At 42.3% G+C, this 21,914-nt stretch overlaps 2 protein-coding genes across 2 annotated transcripts in view; both read left to right on the top strand.

Annotated features, from left to right (window-relative positions):
- Nucleotides 1–4,011: 4,011 nt before the first annotated feature.
- Nucleotides 4,012–11,659, top strand: LOC310989698 (uncharacterized protein; the record flags this gene model as incomplete). The annotated part of the gene is made up of 2 exons (XM_083976843.1): nt 4,012–5,664; nt 10,007–11,659. 2 exons carry the CDS (start codon nt 4,012–4,014, stop codon nt 11,657–11,659), a joined length of 3,306 nt encoding a protein of 1,101 aa, XP_083832969.1.
- Nucleotides 11,660–16,181: 4,522 nt separating this feature from the next.
- Nucleotides 16,182–21,914, top strand: part of gtpbp2b (GTP binding protein 2b) — a gene marked incomplete at both ends in the record, with an annotated part of 9,029 nt that continues 3,296 nt past the window's right edge. Inside the window, 7 exons of the mRNA XM_083976723.1 lie at nt 16,182–16,382; nt 17,305–17,331; nt 17,702–17,886; nt 18,686–18,797; nt 19,509–19,706; nt 20,499–20,673; nt 21,479–21,698. Coding sequence (XP_083832849.1) covers nt 16,182–16,382; nt 17,305–17,331; nt 17,702–17,886; nt 18,686–18,797; nt 19,509–19,706; nt 20,499–20,673; nt 21,479–21,698 — 1,118 coding nt within the window. The remainder of the gene's footprint in view (nt 16,383–17,304; nt 17,332–17,701; nt 17,887–18,685; nt 18,798–19,508; nt 19,707–20,498; nt 20,674–21,478; nt 21,699–21,914) is intronic.

Genomic DNA, 21,914 nt, shown 5'->3' with positions numbered 1-21,914 from the left:
GATCCCAGAGGCAGCGCTGCTCTCATGTGAAACATGAAGCTCCACTTTTAATTCAAACAAACTAATGAGACTGCCACCGTGGGACCAGCCAAAACTCTAAACTCTAAAAGCCAAAACAGCCACAGTCCAGGTGAACCTCTGCAGCGTCTGTCCCACAGCTGACCGCCACAGCAACGGCTACACCGGCAACAAAACGGAGGGCCGCCGCCCTCAGCACACGAATCTCCGCCTGCCCTGATAGCGTTAGCTCGGCGGCTAACGCTAGGCCCGTTCGTCCTGAGCTGACGGTGGTGGCCTTAATTGTTTTTGCGGTGTAGCCTTCAAGGCTCCCGTTGCTGTGGCGGTGAGCCGTGGGTCCGATGCTGCAGTGGCTCAGGACCATGGAGGCTCGGGGTGAACGAACAGGGCTAGCCGGCGAGTTAACGCGTTAGCACCGGGCTAGTGTTAGCTGCCGAGCTAACGCTATCAGGGTAGCAGAGATTCGTGTGCTGACGGCAGCGGCCCCAGCATATTTCCCTCACTGCTCAGTGTGTATCAGAGACATTCAGATAAGAGCTGGACTCAGACTCAGGCTCAAGCCCGTAGCTGCTCGGGTACGATGTGACAGTTAGCAGTAGCATCAGCATAGTTGGCCAGCCAGTAGGCCATTTGATTTACAGTTGAAACTTGACGAAGCTCACCAAGTGGGTGGGGCTTCTGTGCCTGCAGCAGACTTCCAGAGCTGCTAGAACTGCCTCATTTAGTCATGATTTTAAAACCTAATTTCACCTACTAAACGAATTTTTCTAGCATCCAAAATTGGCAGGATGGTTAATAGGACATATGTCTGGGATGTGATTAACTCAGAAGACGGATCCAGTGTCACTTTTCAGGGACTTTAAGTGTATTTCTAAATCTTGTATTATCTTTGAGCTGTCATCAACCATCAGGTTTTTGTGGTTTTATGTTGTTTTTTTTTTAATTGTTGGTGATAACGATGTTATTTTTACTTGATCTGTAAAGCACTTTGTAACTGTGTTTTGAAAGGTGCTATACAAATAAAATTTATTATTATTATTATATTATCATCAGTGAGACACATCTGTAAAACATGACAATGTGATTTTAATGTGTTGGATGATGTGTTTTTTATTTATTGTATTTGTACTCCAGGGAACATCTGTGGGACAACAGATGGAAATTAGCCTGTGGCTAAAATCTGGCTTGTTTACAATTCTATATGTCTTGTTCATGAACTTACACTGTCCCACCCAAATAAAATTGAATTGAATTGAATTGAATTGAATTGAATTGAATTGAATTGAATTGAATTGAATTGAAAACAGGGGATTTAAAAAATAATAATAATAATTTTAGTATGTTGTTCTGGACACCTCATGGAAATGATGTATGGTGAAAAACATTCTGTTACAATTAGTCTGTCGTAAAACGCTATTTTGCCTGGACTATTAAGCCGCGTTTCCACTACATGGTACCGGCTCGACTCGACTCGACTCGACTCGACTCGACTCGACTCGGCCTTTTTGCGTTTCCATTACGTAAAAGTACCTGGAATCTGGTACCCGGTACTATTTTTTTAGTACCTGCTCAGCCGCGGTTCCAAAACGGCTGAAGCGGTACTAAAATGTGACGTGTAAACATTGCGGACTGCTGATTGGTCAGAGAGTCGTCACCGGTGGCCGCGGGTCATCAGATATCACCACATTTCAATAAATAAATGTTTTAAAATGAACAAACTATGCAAGTCTGGTCGCTTTTCCGCTGTCGCTGTCCCCCCCGCCACTCCCCTCCCCTCCCCTCCCCTCCTCTCCCCGTCTGGCCATGTGGGTTTGTTGACAACGAAGCCGGCGAAAAATCAATACGGAGCGGTGGCTAACTTTATATAACACATAGGATGTTACGATGTGTAGTCTTAACTGTCAAAAACAAAGGCTTACAGTTACGGAGCTCGTTTGTGTGGCGGTGCAGCAGAGAGGAGAGGAGAGCTGGGACACCGGGGGCCAGGTAACGGATGTTGCAAGGTTGGTTTTCAGCCGTGAGAGGCCAGGTGAAGGCAGAGAGCCTCCGCTCTCACTCGTAACAAGTCACAAGTCATATCAAATTACTCCGGAGCTTTTAATTAAGGTAAAAATGTGGCATAACCACGGGGAAAATCCTGTTTATAGTTTTGTTTTATTTTGTTAAGCCGGCCACTCTAAAGCCGGTACTATCCTGTAATGGAAACGCTCTCTAGAATAGTACCTGGTACCAGAGCCGAGCCGAGTCGAGCCGGTACCATGTAGTGGAAACGCGGCTTTAGATGTAACATTTTTGTCAGTAAATCTGAAGCAGAAAACAAAACACAGGAACTGTGCTGCAGTGGCCGTTGGCACAAAACCACAAACTTCAGCATCAGGTTACTGAGAAGAGTGAGAGCATCAGAGAGACAGCAGAGCCTCGTTGGAGACGGATCTCTCTCTGTTCTTGTCTGAAGACAAATAAAATAAAGTCCATCAGGATTTTTTCAACACCCTCTTAAATACTGGTGAGTATAGTTAATAATATTTACTGGGATTCAACAGTCAGCATTAATACAAATTAACAGAAAGTACCACTTCCTGCATTTCATATTGACACGTGTCAGATTTACTCAACTGAAGACTGAAAGCAACAATATGCTTTTTTTTTTTTTTGCTTTAAAACAATAGTTTCAAAATTATTTTTATTCCTAATTCACTGACTGAGCTGAACACCTGCTCAATGTGACCTAGTGTTTTTTTTTTAGTTTTTTTTTACACAGTCTACACTTTCACCAACAGTTGTCATTGAGTTCCATCTTGGTGCCACACCCTGGAAGGGTATCAACAGTTTCCTCTTGATGAAACCTCTTCATAAAATGATAGATTGTTAAAACAGGGATGTGGCCCTTTGGAGCCGTTATGTTTGTTGGTTAAAGTATTTCTTCACTGTGGTGAAAAAGAAACTAGCAACAATCGTGCCTTTAATGTAAAACCATTGTTCACTTCAGAACACATGGACACTGAAATTTGGAATACAAGCCTTTTTTATGTATGAGAATCAAATTCAAAATCAATGATCTGCAAATAGTTGTGCCTAAATTTTGTGTCTGTATTTTATATCACTGTGTAAAACGTTTTTTAAAAAATATTTCATCTCCTGAAAGTTTTATAGCGGCCAAACGAGTCCCTGCCTCAGGGAAGTTACTCAGATTGCCCCTGAAAAACTCCCGGGTCTGGCTTGTGGTTTACTCTGTGCTCATACCCAGAGCAGGATGTGATGCCAAGAGAAAGCCCCAAAATAATCAGTATTTTTTAAACACAGTGTTATTAAAATAAAACATAGCCAGAAAAAATATAACTAAGTATTAGATGTATGAAAATAGTAGCAGTAAAAATGTATAAGTGAACAGGAAACTACATGATCACGCTATTACATGACAATTGAAACAGCATGAAGCAGCAAGACCCAGCATTATTAGAAAACCTCTGCACTTCCAGAATAATAACAACAACAAGAGCAGTCTGGGAGCCGTGGGGGCTGAGTGAGAGGACGGTTCCTGTAAAGTCACTACGCCCGAAAAATGCTTCTTGTTGGGGGGCTTTTATGCCTTTAATTGATAGGATAGCTGGAGAGAGACAAACAATGGGGAGACAGAGAGAGGCGGGAAGACATGCAGCAAAGGTCATTGCAGCAAGGACTATACCCTCTGTATATGGGGCGCCTGCTCTACCCAGTGAGCTATATGATGCTCATTGGTATGTATTTCTGGAGACATTCAAATTATATTTAAGACATTAAATCCTCCCTCTGCCCTGTCTCAGTGTTGTTGTACCTGGAGCTGCAGTGGTCACTGTTGCTGAGCACTGCACAGTATTGGTTTAAGAAGTCTAGCTAAGTGACTTTTAGCAGCAAAATTAAACAGTAACTTATGTTATTTATCCTGGCAACAATGGAAATGTTCCTATTTCAAATGTTGTTTTTGACTTAAATCTTTGTCCTCAGTGTGTAGACATGTCTTCTGCCAGCAACCTGAGGTCTGAAGATCAGTTCCTGTGCTCCATCTGTCTGGATGTCTTCACTGATCCAGTCAGTACACCATGTGGACACAACTTCTGTCAGAGCTGCATCACTCAGCATTGGGACGTTAATGTACCATATCAGTGTCCAATGTGTGAAGAGGTTTTTGAAACAATACCTCAGTTGAAGATCAACACTCTGTTCTCTGAGGTTGTTGCTCAGTTCAGAAGTGAAGTTCAACAGAAAACCAGCAGCAGCAGCTCAGAGCAACAAGTTTCCAAACCAGGAGAAGTTCCCTGTGACGTCTGCACTGGAACCAAACTGAAGGCCCTGAAGTCCTGCCTGGTGTGTCTGACCTCCTACTGTGAGACTCACCTGGAGCCTCATCTGACACTGTCAGGTCTGAAGAGACATCAGCTGATGGAGCCTGTGGAGAACCTGGAGGACAGGATGTGTAGGAAGCACGATAAACCTCTGGAGCTGTTCTGTCAGACCGACCAGACATGTGTCTGCATGCTCTGCTCTGTTTTAGACCACAAGACTCATGAGTTTGTTCCTCTGAGAGAAGAATATGAAGGAAAGAAGGCAGAGCTGCAGAAGACAGAGGCTGAAACTCAGCAGATGATCCAGAATAGACGACTGAAGATTGAGGAGATCAAACAGTCAGTGAAGACCAGTAAAGCTGCTGCAGACGGGGAGAAAGCAGAAGGTGTTGAGGTCTTCACTGCTCTGAAGGAGTCTGTTGACAGAGGCCTGAAGCAGCTCATCAAGGAGATCGAAGAGAAACAGAAAAGCTCAGAGAAACAGGCTGAAGACTTCATCACAGAGCTGGAACAGGAAATCTCTGAGCTGGAGAAGAGAAGCACTGAGGTGGAGCAGCTCTCACTCTCTGAAGACCACCTCCACCTCCTCCAAAACTTCCCATCTCTGAAAGCTGGTCCACCCACCAAGGACTGGACACAGGTCAGAGTCCGTCCACCATCATATGAGGGGACTGTGGTGAGAGCTGTGTCTCAGCTGGAGGAGACGCTTCGTGGACAGATGGAGAAGATGAAGATGAAGGCTGAGATGAAGAGGGTCCAGCATTTTGCAGTGGATGTGACTCTGGATTCTGATACAGCACATCCTGCACTCATCCTGTCTGATGATGGAAAACAAGTTCACTGTGGTGATGTGTGGAAGAATCTCCCGGACAACCCAGAGAGATTTTCTCCTAGTCCCTGTGTCTTAGGAAAACAGAGTTTCTCTTCAGGCAGATTTTACTTTGAGGTTCAGGTTGAAGGAAAAACTAAGTGGGCTGTGGGAGTGGCCAGAGAGTCGATTGACAGGAAGGGAGAAATCACACTGAGTCCTGAGGATGGTTACTGGGCAATATGGTTGAGAAATGGAAATGAGTACACAGCTAATGATGATGTTGATCTCACTCTGAGGTCTGGTCTTGAGAATGTGGGGGTGTTTGTGGATTATGAGAAGGGTCTGGTCTCCTTTTATGACGTAGATGCTGCAGCTCTCATCTACTCCTTCACTGGCTGCTGCTTCACTGACAAACTACACCCGTTCTTAAGTCCTTATTCTAATAATGGAGGTAAAAACTCCGCCCCTCTGATCATCTGTCCTGTCAATCAAAGTCCCTGGTCATTCACAACAGTCAATCAATCACTGCTGAAATCATTGTATTTGTAATGTGTTATGAGTTAATACAGAATCTACGCAGTCTTTATATAACAGCAGCTGCTTAACCCACTGCGCCACCCGGTGCCCCGATTTTCACTGTATTTACTCATAATCAAAATGTGACGAATAAACTTGAAATTTTAATGAAATTTTTGAATTAATGATTGAGTTTAAAAGGGTTTTAATATAAATGTAATGTGATCTGATGTGAACAAATCTCAGTATCAGTGAGACACATTTGTACAGCATCTGTAGAACATATCAGATCTTAATGTCTGGTGATTGAGGGAAAATGTTATTTTTGAATTCATTTCTTAAGAGCTTAAGAGGTGATGAGTCTCTCACGTCATGACATAAATAAATGAATGTTTGTGATTTTGCCGATAATGTGTAATGAAGAACACAATAACCTGATTACAAATGAATAAACCTCTGAATACAGATAACCTAATGTGATTATTTTTGCAATTCACATTTAAAACTGACAGATGAGACTGCTTTAGGACAAGATGTCACAGGACATAAACTTGACCTTACCCCTCTCCAACCATAAAACTGCCTCTTGGACCGACCTGATAGGAGCCCTCCTGAAGGGGTGGGTTTCGCTCTAGAAGGGAAACGACCTGCAATGGGCTGGCCACCTCCAGTGGGTCTGGTGACAACCCATTGTACGCAAGAACTAACGGGAAGGAGAGGGATAAGAGAATTAAAAACTGAGAATGAAATAAATAAAATAATGGTGATGATAATAAAAGAGAAAGAATAAAACAAAAACAAATACACGAAATTCAAATTTAAAGTAAAAAATAAAAATAACATATATTACGAGTACCTGCCTTGGACTTGAAAAGTGAAAAGCCCTGCAGCTGGCACCAGAAGCAGTGCGCATGGGGACTGCTGGGCTTGCCTCCCCCTCAGTTTGGTTTTTGTTTTTTTTAGTTAATGTCCTGTCTTGATCATGTCACCCTTATGTTCATCAAACCTTTTCTTATTTTTTATTTGTGTCTTTGTGTGGGTGTTTTGAGGGTCTGTTGTTATGCCCCTTCGTGTCAAAAAAGCTGGGGCGTAACATTTTTGTCAGTAAATCTGAAGCAGGAAATAAATCACAAGAACTGAGTTGCAGTGGCCGTTGGCATAAAACCACAAACTTCAGTATCAGGTTCCTGAGAAGACTGAGAGCGTCAGAGTGACAGCACAACCTCGGTGGAGACGGATCTATATCTGCGTTTTTGCCTGAAGACAAATTAAATAAAGCTCATCAGGATTTTGTCAATACCTGCTCAAATACAGGTGAGTATAATTCATAATATTTACTGGGATTCAACAGTAGGCATTAACACAAACTAACAGAAAGTACCACCACTTGCATCTCATACATACGTGTCAGATTAACTTGAAATCAACATTATGTAATTATTGCGTTTAAAATAACAGCTTCAAAATCATTTTAATTCCTAATTCACAGCCTGACCTGAACACCTGCTCAGTGTAACCTGGTGTTTTTTTGTTTTGTTTTTAACACAGTCTCTACTTTCACCAACGGTTGTCATTGAGTTGTATCTTGGTGCCACACCCTGGAAAGGTCTCACCAGTTTCCTCATGATGAAACCTCTTCATAAAATGACAAATTGTTAAAACATGGATGTAAAAATCTTGGGTTGCTCCGTGGCCCTTTGAAGCTGTTAGGTTTGTTGATTGAAATATTTCTGATGTGCTATCATCTTCACTGTGGTGAAAAAGAAACTAGCAGCAATCATACCTTTGATGTACAGCAGAGGTGATTTTAGAGTCTGCTGGGGCCCTAAGCAAAAATCCCCAGGGGGGCCCTCCAACCAGTGTTTATCACCATTATTAATCGAACATCAACCTCACAGGAATTTTCAATCGAAAGCAACTGGACTTGGTTATTTTTCTAGGCAAAAAAAACAAGTCCAGTTGCTTTCAATTGAACATTCCTTTGAGATACTATGACCTGGACAAATGAAAATATGCACAGGTTTCACCACTTCACTGTTTTGCTGCTGTCAGAAACCTAAATAATAATCCTGAGGAGAGATAAGAGAGTGATTTTTAAATGTTTTCCTTTGGCATAGCTTTCATAGCACCAATAGCTTGTTAACTCTTATACTTTCATATTGTTATTATAATAATAGGCCACTCACTTCAATACTGTAACATAGCTTTACTATGTCATCCTGCTAGCTAGCAATTTAATAGTGTTGTTACTTGCTGCCAAGGAGGCCAGCAGATAACGTTAAGTTAACCTTGCTCTTTTTTTTTCTTCTTATTTTTTTTGTAACTTAACGACCGTAACCGAGTGAGCATCAGAACCGCACGCACCGAGTCGCTCAGTCCGGTGGTCGGTCGGATGGGTTGGACCGACTCCAGTGCAGTCCCACTCACTAAAACTACCGGTAACCAAAAACGTTAAGTTGCCCAATAAACTTAACTTACTTAAACTTGGACTATTAGCATTTGTTCAATAAGAAGGGATCAGAAATTAATGGACGACGTGGAGGCGTGAACCGTCGGACGCAAAGCGGAGGATGGTTGCTTCCACAAAGTCCATTCATTTCTGATAATCGGACACCTCGAAGGGCATTATCCCAAATACCATGGTCACTTACGAGATAAATAATTATTAAATCAATTACTTATACTTTAATGTTGTTGTTTTTACCGTTAAAGTCATGCGTCTTTCACAATAAGTGGCTGAGCGGACTATTTAATAACTCTCGTCGGCGATAAAAGAGAAAAAAAAGAGGGACCCGCTGTGACCGCAGCGTACAGCCACTGACTCTGTCACAGCCTGAGTTGATCAGTGCACTTCTTACCGCTTTGTGTGTTTACAGACTCGGGTGCCATTATGCGCTGAAAAAGCGTTTGAGCCAGCGCAGTAATATTTAGAACGTAATCAGGCTATTTTACCGGAACATCTTTGGTATAACAGCAGTTATTTACTGTTCACGTTATACTCTGCTCCACTTACCACCACTGTCTTGCATTCTTTTTTACTTCAGCCTCTTTTTTTCTTCTCGTCTTGCTCCCAGGTGGACTCTTCTTTTTCCCTTGGCTTCATTAGAAACTCCCAGTGATAAGGTGCATCATACAGGTTTACGTTAGATGGGATCAGGAGAATGACATGGAGCCCCCTTAGGGCCGAGATATACTTGCTGTAAACTACGCGTACGCGAGCTGCTGCGCGTATCCTGCGTCCGTTTGATGCGTCGCCTGCGACCGAACGCACATATCGACGCGAGGTGACGCGACGCGAGGTGACGCGACGCAGGATATGCGCGGCAGCTCGCGTACGCGTAGTTTACAGCAAGTATATCTCGGCCCTTAGGGGGGTTTCCTACTGAGATGTCATTGCAAATCGACGATATACGACGATACGGGGAGGGGGGTGCGGTCACTGCGGGTAGCGCATTTTGAGATATTTCTGTAGATAAAACAGCCCTCGGGCCCCGACCCTCGGGGGCCCCCCAACGGTTCGGGGCCCCAAGTAGTTGCCTGCCTTGCCTGTTCACAAGCTGCGCGTCTGATGTACAGTAAAACGTATCGTTCGGAAATTAGGCATACAAACTGCTTTTATCATGTTTGAGACTCTAATTCAAATTCATCAATAAATAACTGTACCTTCATTTTGTGTCGGTATTTTTTTTTTACTGTTTTTTTAAAGTATTTTTGGCGGGGGGGGCGGGGGGGGGGTTCCACTGCACTTGAGGGTAGTTCCTCAGGGTAGTTACTCCGATCAGCCCCGAAAAACTCCCAGGTGGGGCTTGTGGTTTACTCTGTGCTGATACTCAGAACGGTATGTGAAAAGAAGAAAAAGTCCCAAAATAAGCAGCATTTTTAAAACACAAAAAAAAAACATCTACACAGCTGGAAAAAAGAAAACATTAAAAGACATAGTAGTAGTAGTAAAAAATACACAGGCTGTAGTCCTCGCAGCAGGTCCTGCTCTGCAGTGGAGACACGGGGGCCTCAGAGGACCGAGTAGAGGACGGTTTCTGTCAAGTTAGCTCTACCCAGTGAAGTATAGAACGCCCCTAAACTGGTTTATTAGCATTTATTTTTGGAGACATTCAGATGATATTTAAGACATTAAATAGGCTACTTCCTCTGTCCTGTCTCAGTGTCAGTGTTGTGTAATTACCACCTGTGGCTGCAGTTGCTGAGCAAATGTTTCACAGTTTTGCTTTAAGAAGTGAATTTCTTTGACTTTCAACTGCAGAATAAAACAGTAACTTGAATTTATACTCAACAATGGAAACTCTTCTGATCTAAATGTTGTTTTTGGCTTTGTCCCCAGTGTGTAGACATGTCTGCTGCCAGCAACCTGAGGTCTGAAGATCAGTTCCTGTGCTCCATCTGTCTGGGTGTCTTCACTGATCCAGTCAGTACACCATGTGGACACAACTTCTGCCAGAGTTGCATCACTCAGCACTGGGACGTTAATGTACCATGTCAGTGTCCAATGTGTAACAAGGTTTTCTATGTGAGACCTGAGCTGCATGTCAACACTCTGCTCTCTGAGGTTGTTGCTCAGTTCAGACGTGAAGCTCAACAGAAAACCAGCAGCAGCAGCTCAGAGCAACAAGTTTCCAAACCAGGAGAAGTTCCCTGTGACGTCTGCACTGGAACCAAACTGAAGGCCCTGAAGTCCTGCCTGGTGTGTCTGACCTCCTACTGTGAGACTCACCTGGAGCCTCATCTGACACTGTCACGTCTGAGGAGACATCAGCTGATGGAGCCTGTGGAGAACCTGGAGGACAGGATGTGTAGGAAGCACGATAAACCTCTGGAGCTGTTCTGTCAGACCGACCAGACATGTGTCTGCATGCTCTGCCCTGTTTTAGACCACAAGACTCATGAGTTTGTTCCTCTGAGAGAAGAATATGAAGGAAAGAAGGCAGAGCTGCAGAATACAGAGGCTGAAACTCAGCAGATGATCCAGAAGAGACGACTGAAGATTGAGAAGATGAAACAGTCAGTGAAGATCAGTAAAGCTGCTGCAGACAGAGAGAAAGCAGAAGGTGTTGAGGTCTTCACTGCTCTGAAGGAGTCTGTTGACAGAGGCCTGAAGCAGCTCATCGAGGAGATCGAAGAGAAACAGAAAAGCTCAGAGAAACAGACTGAAGACTTCATCACAGAGCTGGAACAGGAAAACTCTGAGCTGGAGAAGAGAAGCACTGAGGTGGAGCAGCTCTCACTCTCTGAAGACCACCTCCACCTCCTCCAAAGCTTCCCATCCCTGAAAGCTGCTCCACCCACCATGGACTGGACACAGGTCAGAGTTCATCCATCATATGAGGGGACTGTGGTGAGAGCTGTGTCTCAGCTGGAGGAGACGCTCCATGAACAGATGGAGGAGATGAAGATGAAGGCTGAGATGAAGAGGGTCCAGCAGTTTGCAGTGGATGTGAGTCTGGATCCTGATACAGCAAATCCATGGCTCATCCTATCTGATGATGGAAAACAAGTTCATCATGGTGATGTGAGGAAGAATCTCCCAGACAACCCAGAGAGATTTGATAAATGTGTCTGTGTTTTAGGAAAACAGAGTTTCTCTTCAGGCAGATTTTACTTTGAGGTTCAGGTTAAAGGAAAAACTGACTGGGATGTGGGAGTGGCCAGAGAGTCGATCAACAGGAAGGGAGAAATTACACTGAGTCCTGAGGATGGTTACTGGACGATATATATGAGAAATGGAAATGAGTACAAAGCTCTTGCTGACTCCTCAGTCGATCTCACTCTGAGGTCTGGTCTTGAGAAGGTGGGGGTGTTTTTGGATTATGAGGAGGGTCTGGTCTCCTTTTATGACGTAGATGCTGCAGCTCTCATCTACTCCTTCACTGGCTGCTGCTTCACTGACAAACTACACCCATACTTTGGTCCTTATCTTCATCATGGAGGTAAAAACTCTGCCCCTCTGATCATCTGTCCTGTCAATCAAAATGCCTGATCATTGGCAACAACAATACACTGATGAATGAATCTTATAATTGTGTGTGAATTCATGGGTTGCAGTGACGTCACGTCGAAGGGACCGCCGCCATATTTGTGTCCGATTTGACAGGTCTCCTCATATGACAGCATGCAAACCGCAGGATGGAAATGACAGTTTCTTGACAAAATTACAGGGTTTCATACATCCTGTCTGGGTTTATATTTCTATAACAACAGACAAACTCTATATTATCCCACTTATTACACAGTTTATGAATTAATTACAGGGCTCCAGACTAACTTTTTTGACTAGGAGCACAGTGGCCCCTAACTTAAAATTTTAGGAGCGCAAACAGAAAATTTAGGGGCGCACACCGAAATCGACTACATTTTCACATTTCCTCAAATTTTCACTGTATTACTGAGAAATACTTTGATAAATGCAGAAACTATAATGTTTAGACACACCTCATTGTGACGGAGCGCCTTTGAACGCCCCGTCATTCCCTGACCGGCGCGCTCTCTCTCCCAGAGAGTGCCGGTGTCGGGGGCGCGAACTCATCCAAGAACAGACCCACAGGACCCTCCACCCTGTGTAGGACAGCCCCTGTTGTTTGGCCTCTTTGTCTGTTGACCCTGTTTGAGCCACATGTGCACGGACTCCTTGGCATCAAACTCGTCGACCCCCCCCCCCCTCCTCCCCCTCCTCCCCCTCCTCCTCGCCGCACGGTCAAAAAAAAAAAAATCTATCGATCAACAATCAATCAATAATCATTTCCGTTTGGGAGCCTGTGTGCAGCGCTGTTCTGCAACGTGAGTCAAGTTGCTTCGTTGCCTTGTGACGATTTGAGTACCGCTGCTGAGAGCGCGAGCATATTATGGGATGTTTATGGTTTGTAGCGAGCCGTCGGAAGAAAATAAAATATCGCGGGTGATGTTCAGCACACACACACACACACACACGCGCAGGTCGCCGGTCTGTGTGTCTCCTGCTGTTTCACACGGAGCTGCGCTGTGAAAAGACGTCTCCTCCGCTCCGAGATGTAGAGAAGAGAAACACACGTTTCTTTTCACACATTAGCCAATCACAGTTGTCAATGGTCATTAAAAAAAAAAAAAAAAAAAATCGGGGCAAATTTACTGGTCGCACATGCGCGAGTAGATGAAAAATTTACTCGCATTGTATCAAATTTTAGTCGCAAAATGCGACCATTTAGTCGCAGCCTGGAGCCCTGAATTAATTAATTTGAGACGTAATGTTGATCAAAGTCCTTAGTCCGGTCACTTCTCCGCTGTTTGCTCCTCACCCTCCTCCCGGTCGACTCGTGTGTAGTTGTTTTCAACGAGCTTTTGATAATCAATCAGTAGATTGATGAATTATCATGTAGGCTAAATGTTACGATGTGCGCATTTATGTCGTCCTGTCTGTCATAAGAGATTACGATACCGGACACGTTTGTGTCACGGACTCGCGGTGGCACAGACACAGCTGGTCACAGCTGTGACACTGCGCTGGCCCGTCCGCTCTGTCCGCTCTGATCGCAGGTTTGGTTCCAGCAGCGGTGAGGGAGGCAGAGAGCCTCCACTCTCCCTCTAACAAGCTACAAGTCATTTCTCTAACATCACAATTAGTCTGAAGCTGGTAAAAATGAAACACAAGGTAAAAATCCTTGATAGTTCTTCTGCCCTGCTCCGCTGATCAGAGCGGCGTCCCTAGCAACGACCCGTTTTACTTAGCAACGGCCTGTTATTCAGAAATAAAAGACTGAATGCAGAATCAGTGAGTAATTAATAAGAAAGTAATCAAAATGCAGAATTCAATATATCTATGTTATTAAAAAAAAGTGAATCCCCTCTTTTTGTGAGACTTGTCACAGCCCACGCTGCCACTGATAGACTGCCTGCAGTCAACTATTTATTCCGCCTATAACTTTACGTCTTTTGGGATGGAATAAAACTGCAGTCCGGGGTTTTTTTGGCGACTGCTATCACAGTCAACAGCACAATATAATCCTGGCATCTTTCAAATAACGTCAATTTTCGGTCTCTTGCTGATTTCCTCCTACTACTCCACTTGTTCTGGTAACGTGATGCTGTGATCTGTGCCCAGATTGCCCTGATTCGGACACAAATATGGCGGCGCAGAAACACAGTGACGTCATGTGAATCTAATGAATAGAGTAAATATGCAGTAGATGTGGTCCTTATTACAGCAGCGTTACAGATGTAAAGGATAAATGTGGATTAGAGATTTAAAAACAAACTAAACAAGGACAAAACGATCAAATGTAAATTGTTCATTTTCTTTTTTTTGTTGTCTTTTCTCTTTTACTTTGTCTCAGTCATTTCAGTGGGAGGATTTTAGGAAATTATGAAAGTTCAAAAGGGTTTTTATTTAAATATAATGTGATCTGACAACTGACATCTGTTTGTCAGAGTCAGTGAGGCACATCTGTACAACATCTGTAAAACATCAGATTTCCATGTTCTTTGATGCCTGATGATTGTATGAAAACAGGTAATTGTTGAATTAATTTCTTAAGAGCTAAAGATGTCATGGATAAATCAGAAGTCTGTCATCTGTGTCTCATATTAAGAATATGTGTTTGTATAGCATTGTGGTTGTGATTTCACCTAATGTGTAAGTCAATAACCTGATGAAAAATTAATAAACCTATGAATACAGATAACCTAATGTACTTGTACTTGTTTATTGCAATTCACGTTTAAAATCAGCAACTCAAATTTATTTAATTGGAACTTTGAATAATATCATGTTTGTGCACAGAGAAACAGTGTAGTACTGGTCTGGACAATGTAGATAAAAAAACTTCCAGTCAGTTTCTCCACTGTGCTAAATGTAGTGCTGTGAAATTTTACCTTTAATCCCATCATCATAATTCAGTATAGAGGTTCATGTTCATAATCTCTGTTAATTTCACACTGACCTCATTCACCTCGACAGCTATCACCCTCTAGCCTGACGAGCCAGACTATATCACTAAAATGTATAGTCTGGAAACGACCGGTAGACCTCGGCTCAATCCAGGGGGCGGGATGAAGGCTGTCTTTCAAACTGCCTCTGCACGCAATAGGGTAGCGCTAGCTAGCACTACGACCAATCAGAGCAAAGAGCAGCATGACGTTAGCCTGACAAGCCAATTAAAATGTATGTCGTCACCGCGTTAAGCCCGCCCAACGACTCTCTAAACAGATAGAGCGCTGTGATTGGTGAACACAATCGGTGTTCGAGACTCAAAAAGTTCCTATGGTTCGTTTCTAGACCCACCTACGGAGCAAATATTTTTGCTGCCGCTAGGGTGCGTCTAGATTTCTAGGCTAATCACCCTCCTGAATGCGGGGAAAAGGAGGTAGCCACACAGTCACACAGTCAGTCGTAGGCTACTCTTGCACTTATTTATTGCCTTACTAGGTTTCTTCATGTATTTTTAGATTTGATCTATTGTTGTTTCTTATCTGTCCTCTGTATAGATTTTATAGTGGCTTTGTTGTTTTTATTTGCCATTATCATTGACAGCAGTGCTGTGTGTGCTTTGTGCTTTTTACCTCTATGTCCTCCTGTGGTGTGTCTTGTTTTCAATGTCTAGCAGCTGCTGCAACAACATTTGCCCGTTTCGGGACAATAAAGAATTTACTTACTTACTTACTTACTTACTTACTTACCATTCTCAGATCAATCACTCATTCAAGTCCACATCAGCGCTGTTGAATAAAGCAAAGGAAAAGGTGAATGCACTGTAATATTTTGTATTGTATACTGTACTTTATAAGTAGGCATAGTACTGTTTTGTGTTTGTTTATTTTTTAATGCATTTTTAATTATTGTAGTGCTCAAGTCACCTGCCCCAGAGACTACGGTTGAAAATTAGCCAATTTGGCTAAACCGGCATGTTTACAGAAATGTTTATTAATGTGCATTGTCTCTGTATATTTAAACCAATAAATTCAAATTCAAATTCAAATTCAAAATCACTCAAAAATATCAATTAAACTGAAAAATACAGAAAGATTGATAAATTATGCATCAACATTTTAAATGTTCTCCTAATTATTATTTTTTGTCCTTCATATGATTTGGAAACTGCTGCTTTAAAATGGATTTTAACCAGAACCTGCTATTCCCACTTACCTTTGTTCTTTTATTTTGAAATTTGAGTCTGTCTGTATCCCGTTAAAACCATGGAAGTATTGGTTAAAACGCGCTGTAGGATTATTCTGAAAGTCGTAGCCGGAAGTTGAGCGGTTTAAAAGCCCAGACTTGACGAAGATGTCGGTGATGCTGAGGAGAGAGCATCCTCCTCCTGCGCCGCAGCCCCGCTCCCCGACAGCCTGACTGTGTGTTTTAACAGATGCGATGTTACAAGACAGCATAACGTTAACACCACCGTCGGTTTTATTATTATCATCATTATTATTATTAATCCTACATGTTGTTTCGTCGCCGTGAAGCCAGGCCGCTCTCCCGCCGCATCTCACGGCGCCGCCGGCGGACATCTTGAGCTCATCATCAGCCAGCGATGGTGGATTTGTCCGGCGCCGGCGGAGGTGCAGTGTCGCCCGGGCACGGCAGACACGGACAGCCGGGCTCGGGCTCCGGGAACAACGGGAAGAAAACGTCGAAGAAATCGCGAACGAGAAGAGGCAAACGAGGCCGGAGGAGACGGAATAAAAAGAACAACAGGAACAACAAAACCCCGCCGCCGTATTTACCACCGGAGGTAGATAGTTACTTAACGTTACAACCGAACCGTCCGTTTTAGCTCCGGGGATTAGGGTAGAAGAGAAGAACCACTTACCTGAAGCCCGTGAAAGTAGCCAGGCAGGCGGCGGGAAACCCCACTAACGTCTTCTTGTTTAACACCACCACACTAATAATAAAACGTCGACAACATGGCGGCTTCGCTTCGTCCTGTTACTGTTTGTTATTATTCTGAGTTTTAAATTTTAGCCGTTACACCGTAGTGAAGTCTCTTAACGGCCGCTCTCCTACGTCACACCACCCTCCACTCACATACTTGGCCATTTAACACGTTTACAGATAAATAAATCACTCACACAGCTCGTAGAAGTTCACTAAACAGCTTGTTTTAAATTAAAAGAACCAGATAATAATTCGGCTATAAAATCTGCAACATGAGCAGAGTTTGATTTATTATATTTTAGCCTCCAACTTCTGGAGCAGTTTGTTTGACTGACTGACGTCGAGGCCCCGCTGTCAGCGCGTTAACCCGGATGGGCTGAATACGGACTAACTGCGGTATAAACTGGTAAATTATGAAGAAATAAGTAGCGCCAGGTGGATTAATACTAAACCGAATTGAGAAGTTAACACCGTTGATTCAGGAAAATGTCCAATTTATAGATATGTGTTAATTCATGTTTCTATTTGGAAAAGAAACCTTAAATTGTAAGGATAGTCAATGAGATCCGGTCATAGGAGGTGGGCGTTACTCATCACTGTACAACATGTTGATAGTATTTGATTAATGTCATAATAATAACATAATAGAAATAAAAAGTATTTATTATTATAGTTATTATAATAGCCGGTCATGTTCTGCCACATTAACAACACATTGTGTAGCCTATATCTTTTTGTCATTTGTTGTTCACTAACCTGAGGTTGTTTTTGTGTCACAGGCTGAAGAAGGAAACATTGAATATAAGGTAATAATCTTTAACAACATCTTTTCTACTTGTGTGATTTCCATATTATTATATGATAACACACCATGAAAACACACCATGACATAGGCTACATGATTATGTATACCTTTTTAAAAGGTATAACACACACACAAAAGTTACAGGAACATAGCCTAGTTAAAACATTACAAAAATAAAATAATAATAATAATAATTTAAACTAAAGCACTTAAATAGCTTATTATAAATGAGTATGTTAAGGGATCTCAGTGTTTTAGTTCAGTTAACTGTGTCCTGACCTGTGATTTTTTAACTCTCCATACTGTCCACAACCTGCTGATATGTTGTGTTCTCTATATTAATTATTGATTATTGACCTTCCTCTCTGCAGCTGAAGCTCGTGAACCCGACTCAGTATCGCTTCGAGCACCTGGCCACGCAGCTGAAGTGGCGTCTGCAGGAAGGCCGCGGCGAGGCCGTGTACCAGATCGGAGTGGAGGACAACGGGCTGCTGGTGGGACTGACGGAGGTCGACATGAAGGCCTCGCTCAAGACCCTGAAGAGGATGGCAGAGAAGTAGGTCCTACTTCCTGTTGAGAGTCGCTTTCAACGCCGCCCGTGTTGTTTTCAGGTCGTCTCTGTCTCGCCGTCACAGACGACGCCTCGATGGAACTTCTGTTTTTATCAAATTTGTCTCAGACGCTAAAAGATAAAGTTTATTGTTTATTATTAAGATCCCCATTAGCTGCAGCAAAGCCACAGCTATTCTTCCTGGGGTCCGACAGTATCAAATATACAGTTGAAAACACAAAACATAAACATTATAAAAATTAAAAACAAAAAAAAACAAGTGAGCGATATGCTTAACCCAACAAAACAAAAACAGAGTGAGTGTTTACGTTTCTTAACTGTGCTTCATTCATTCTTCGTTTTAATTGTTCACATACTAATCATATTACCCACATTTCTACATATCATATATGTATACATCATTACACATCATACTTGTATATACCTTCATTCTACAGAATATACATTATAATAACACATATCATATATCCATCGAAATATACTCCATATATAAATATACCATGTTGTCTTACTTTGATAAATGCTGTTTTATTAATATTTTGAATTTCTTTGTGTTCGTGGTGAGTTTGATATTTTTCGGCAGTGAATTCCATTCTTTCATACCTCTATACAGAACCGTACGCTTGATGGCGTTAGATCTTGCTTTAGGTAATGTAAAGTTTCCTACAGCTGCATGTCTGGTGATATATTTATGACTCTCTGCACTAAAAGCGAGGTTTTTATGAAGTTATTAGAGTTGTTGTCACCACAGAACCTGCTCAGTGGATCCACTTTGTCTCTGCAGAGTCGGCGCCGACATCACTCTCCTCCGAGAGCGCGAGGTCGACTACGACTTGGACAGAAACACTCGCAAGATCGCCGAAGTCCTCGTTCGCAAAGTCCCCGATGACCAGCAGGTGAGTTTCTGTCCTCGTCATGACTCTAAAATTGTTTGATTTGGTGGAGCATAAAACAGCCCAAGTATTATATAAAGCAAGGAACTATCAATCTGCTACCAAGAAATATTCAGAGAATGTTTCATGAAAGAGAGCAAGGTTATGATTTAAGAGAGAAATCAAATCTAAAGGTTGGCAGAGCTCGCACAACAAAGAAAAGTTTCTGTATCACCATTTGTGGAGTAAAAGTGTGGAATAATATGAGTAACTGAAATCAAAAACATTTCGAGTGTAATCATGTTTAAAAAGAGACATAAAGAAATGATTCTCCAGAGGTCCATTGAATAATTCACACAAGGTGTTTGCTTACTTACTTACTATTTGGATTAAAATGTGTAATGTGTAAAATGTTTAATTAGAACATATAGTTAAAATTATAGGGGTAGGATTAGATAAGTTTATACTTCTTCCTACTCCTTTTCGCTCATGTAAACTGCGTTGCTTATGAGATGTTACTTTTTTTGTGTACATTTTTGCTGTTCACTTATTTCCTTATTATATTATTATTTTAACTTATTTTTTTTTTTTTTTTACATTGTCGTTTACATGATCGAAATGAAGATATCAATCAATCAATCAATCAATCAGTCATCGTCCTCGTCTTCGTCCACTGTGATGAAAGTCGACTGACGTCTCCTCTCTCTGTTCTGTTGCTGTTGTGACCCGGGACAGTTCCTGGACCTGCGGGTGGCGGTCCTGGGGAACGTGGACGCGGGGAAGTCGACCCTGCTGGGCGTCCTGACGCAGGGCGAGCTGGACAACGGGCGAGGACGAGCGCGACTCAACCTGTTCAGGCACCTGCACGAGATCCAGACGGGACGCACGTCCAGCATCAGCTTCGAGATCCTGGGCTTCAACAGCAAAGGAGAGGTGACAAACCTTTATTCTGAAGGAGCTTTAACAGAAACATCTGCCTTTATTGTGAAGGAGCTTTAATAGAAACATCTGCCTTTATTGTGAAGGAGCTTTAATACAAACATCTGCCTTTATTCTGAAGGAGCTTTAACAGAAACATCTGCCTTTATTGTGAAGGAGCTTTAATAGAAACATCTGCCTTTATTGTGAAGGAGCTTTAATACAAACATCTGCCTTTATTCTGAAGGAGCTTTAACACAAACATCTACCTTTATTCTAAAGGAGCTTTAGTAGAAACATTTACTTTTATTGTGAAGGAGCTTTAATACGAACATCTACTTTTATTCTGAAGGAGCTTTAGTAGAAACTACCTTTATTCTGAAGGAGCTTTAATACAAACATCTACTTTTATTCTGAAGGAGCTTTAACACAAACATCTACCTTTATTCTGAAGGAGCTGTAGTAGAAACATCTACTTTTATTCTGAAGGAGCTTTAATACAAACATCTACTTTTATTCTGAAGGAGCTTTAGTAGAAACAACAACTACCTTTATTCTGAAGGAGCTTTGATACAAACATCTACCTTTATTCTGAAGGAGCTTTAATACAAACATCTGCCTTTATTCTGAAGGAGCTTTAATACAAACATCTGCCTTTATTCTGAAGGAGCTTTAGTAGAAACATCTACCTTTATTCTAAAGGAGCTTTAGTAGAAACATTTACTTTTATTCTGAAGGAGCTTTAATAGAAACAGCATCCTTTATTCTGAAGGAGCTGTAACAGAAACATCTACCTTTATTCTGAAGGTGGTGAACTACAGTGAGTCTCGGACGGCGGAGGAGATCTGTGAGAGCTCCTCTAAGATGATCACCTTCATCGATCTGGCCGGACACCACAAGTACCTGAAGACGACCATCTTCGGCCTCACCAGCTACTGCCCCGACTTCGCCATGTTGGTGGTGAGCGCCAACACGGGCATCGGTGAGTGAGCTGCAGCCGCGCCCCCCTCATTAAACACAGTCAGATAGATTTTTTTTTTAAAGAAGGAGGAGGAGATGACATAAAAGGAAATACAATAAAAATTTAACAACCTTTATTCTGAAGGAACAGCTACCTTTATTCTGGAGGAGCTTTAGTAGGAACATCACCTGCACATTTTTCTTTTCGTATCTTTCTCACTAGTAAGAGAGATAAGTGAATGTTCTGTTCTATTTTATATGTGCAAATAAATAAAGTCTAAAAAAAGTCTACAAAATTCTAAACATCTACCTTTATTCTGAAGGAACAGCTACCTTTATTCTGAAGGAGCTTTAATAGAAACATCCACCTTTATTCTGAAGGAGCTTTAGTATGAACTTCTACCTTTATTCTGAAGGAGCTTTAGTAGAAACACTTGCCTTTATTCTGAAGGAGCTATAATTTAAAAAAAAATCAACAACAACCAGTTAAATACAATATACACACAGCTGCAGTATCTATAAATCACCACCAGAGGTCAGAGTTGAACAGATTCAAACCTTCATGTTGTTAATCCTCACCCAGATCCTCAGATTAATAATAATTAATAGTAAATTAAGATTGATTAATTATTAAATAGTTATAAAGTGTCTCATCACTAATAACTGATTGATATCTGTTGATCGGTTAATCAATTAATCACATTTTCTTACACCAAACAACTTTAACTGTAAGCAGAACCGAGGTGACGTCATGATGTTGGCCTCAGCCAGAGGGGATTCTGGGAAATGTAGTGTTTGTTTCATCCCCCTGCCTCTGTGTTTTCCAGCTGGGACGACTCGGGAGCACCTGGGCCTGGCCATGGCGCTGAAAGTTCCCATCTTCATCGTGGTCAGTAAAGTGGACCTGTGTTCCCGCGGCACCGTGGAGCGGACGGTCCGGCAGCTGGAGCGAGTCCTGAAGCAGCCGGGCTGCAACAAGGTTCCCATGGTGATATCCAACCCCGACGACGCCGTGACCGCTGCACAGCAGTTCACTCAGTCAGCATGGTACAGTACTACAGATACTACTATTAATATTACTATTAATACTACTGATACTACTGCTAATACTACTGATACTGCAGCAGTTCACACACATTGTGAGGTTACCTGCTGTCTGAACATGTTAAAGTTTCCTCTGTGTGTGTGTGTGTGTGTGTGTGTGTGTGTGTGTGTGTGTGTGTGTGTGTGTGTGTGTGTGTGTGTGTGTGTGTGTGTGTGTGT

This window comes from Trachurus trachurus (assembly GCF_905171665.1).
Source record: "Trachurus trachurus genome assembly, chromosome: 1".
Lineage (NCBI taxonomy): Eukaryota > Metazoa > Chordata > Actinopteri > Carangiformes > Carangidae > Trachurus > Trachurus trachurus.
Note: the sequence above shows the minus strand (reverse complement) of the source record. Positions and strands in the feature narration are given on the sequence as shown.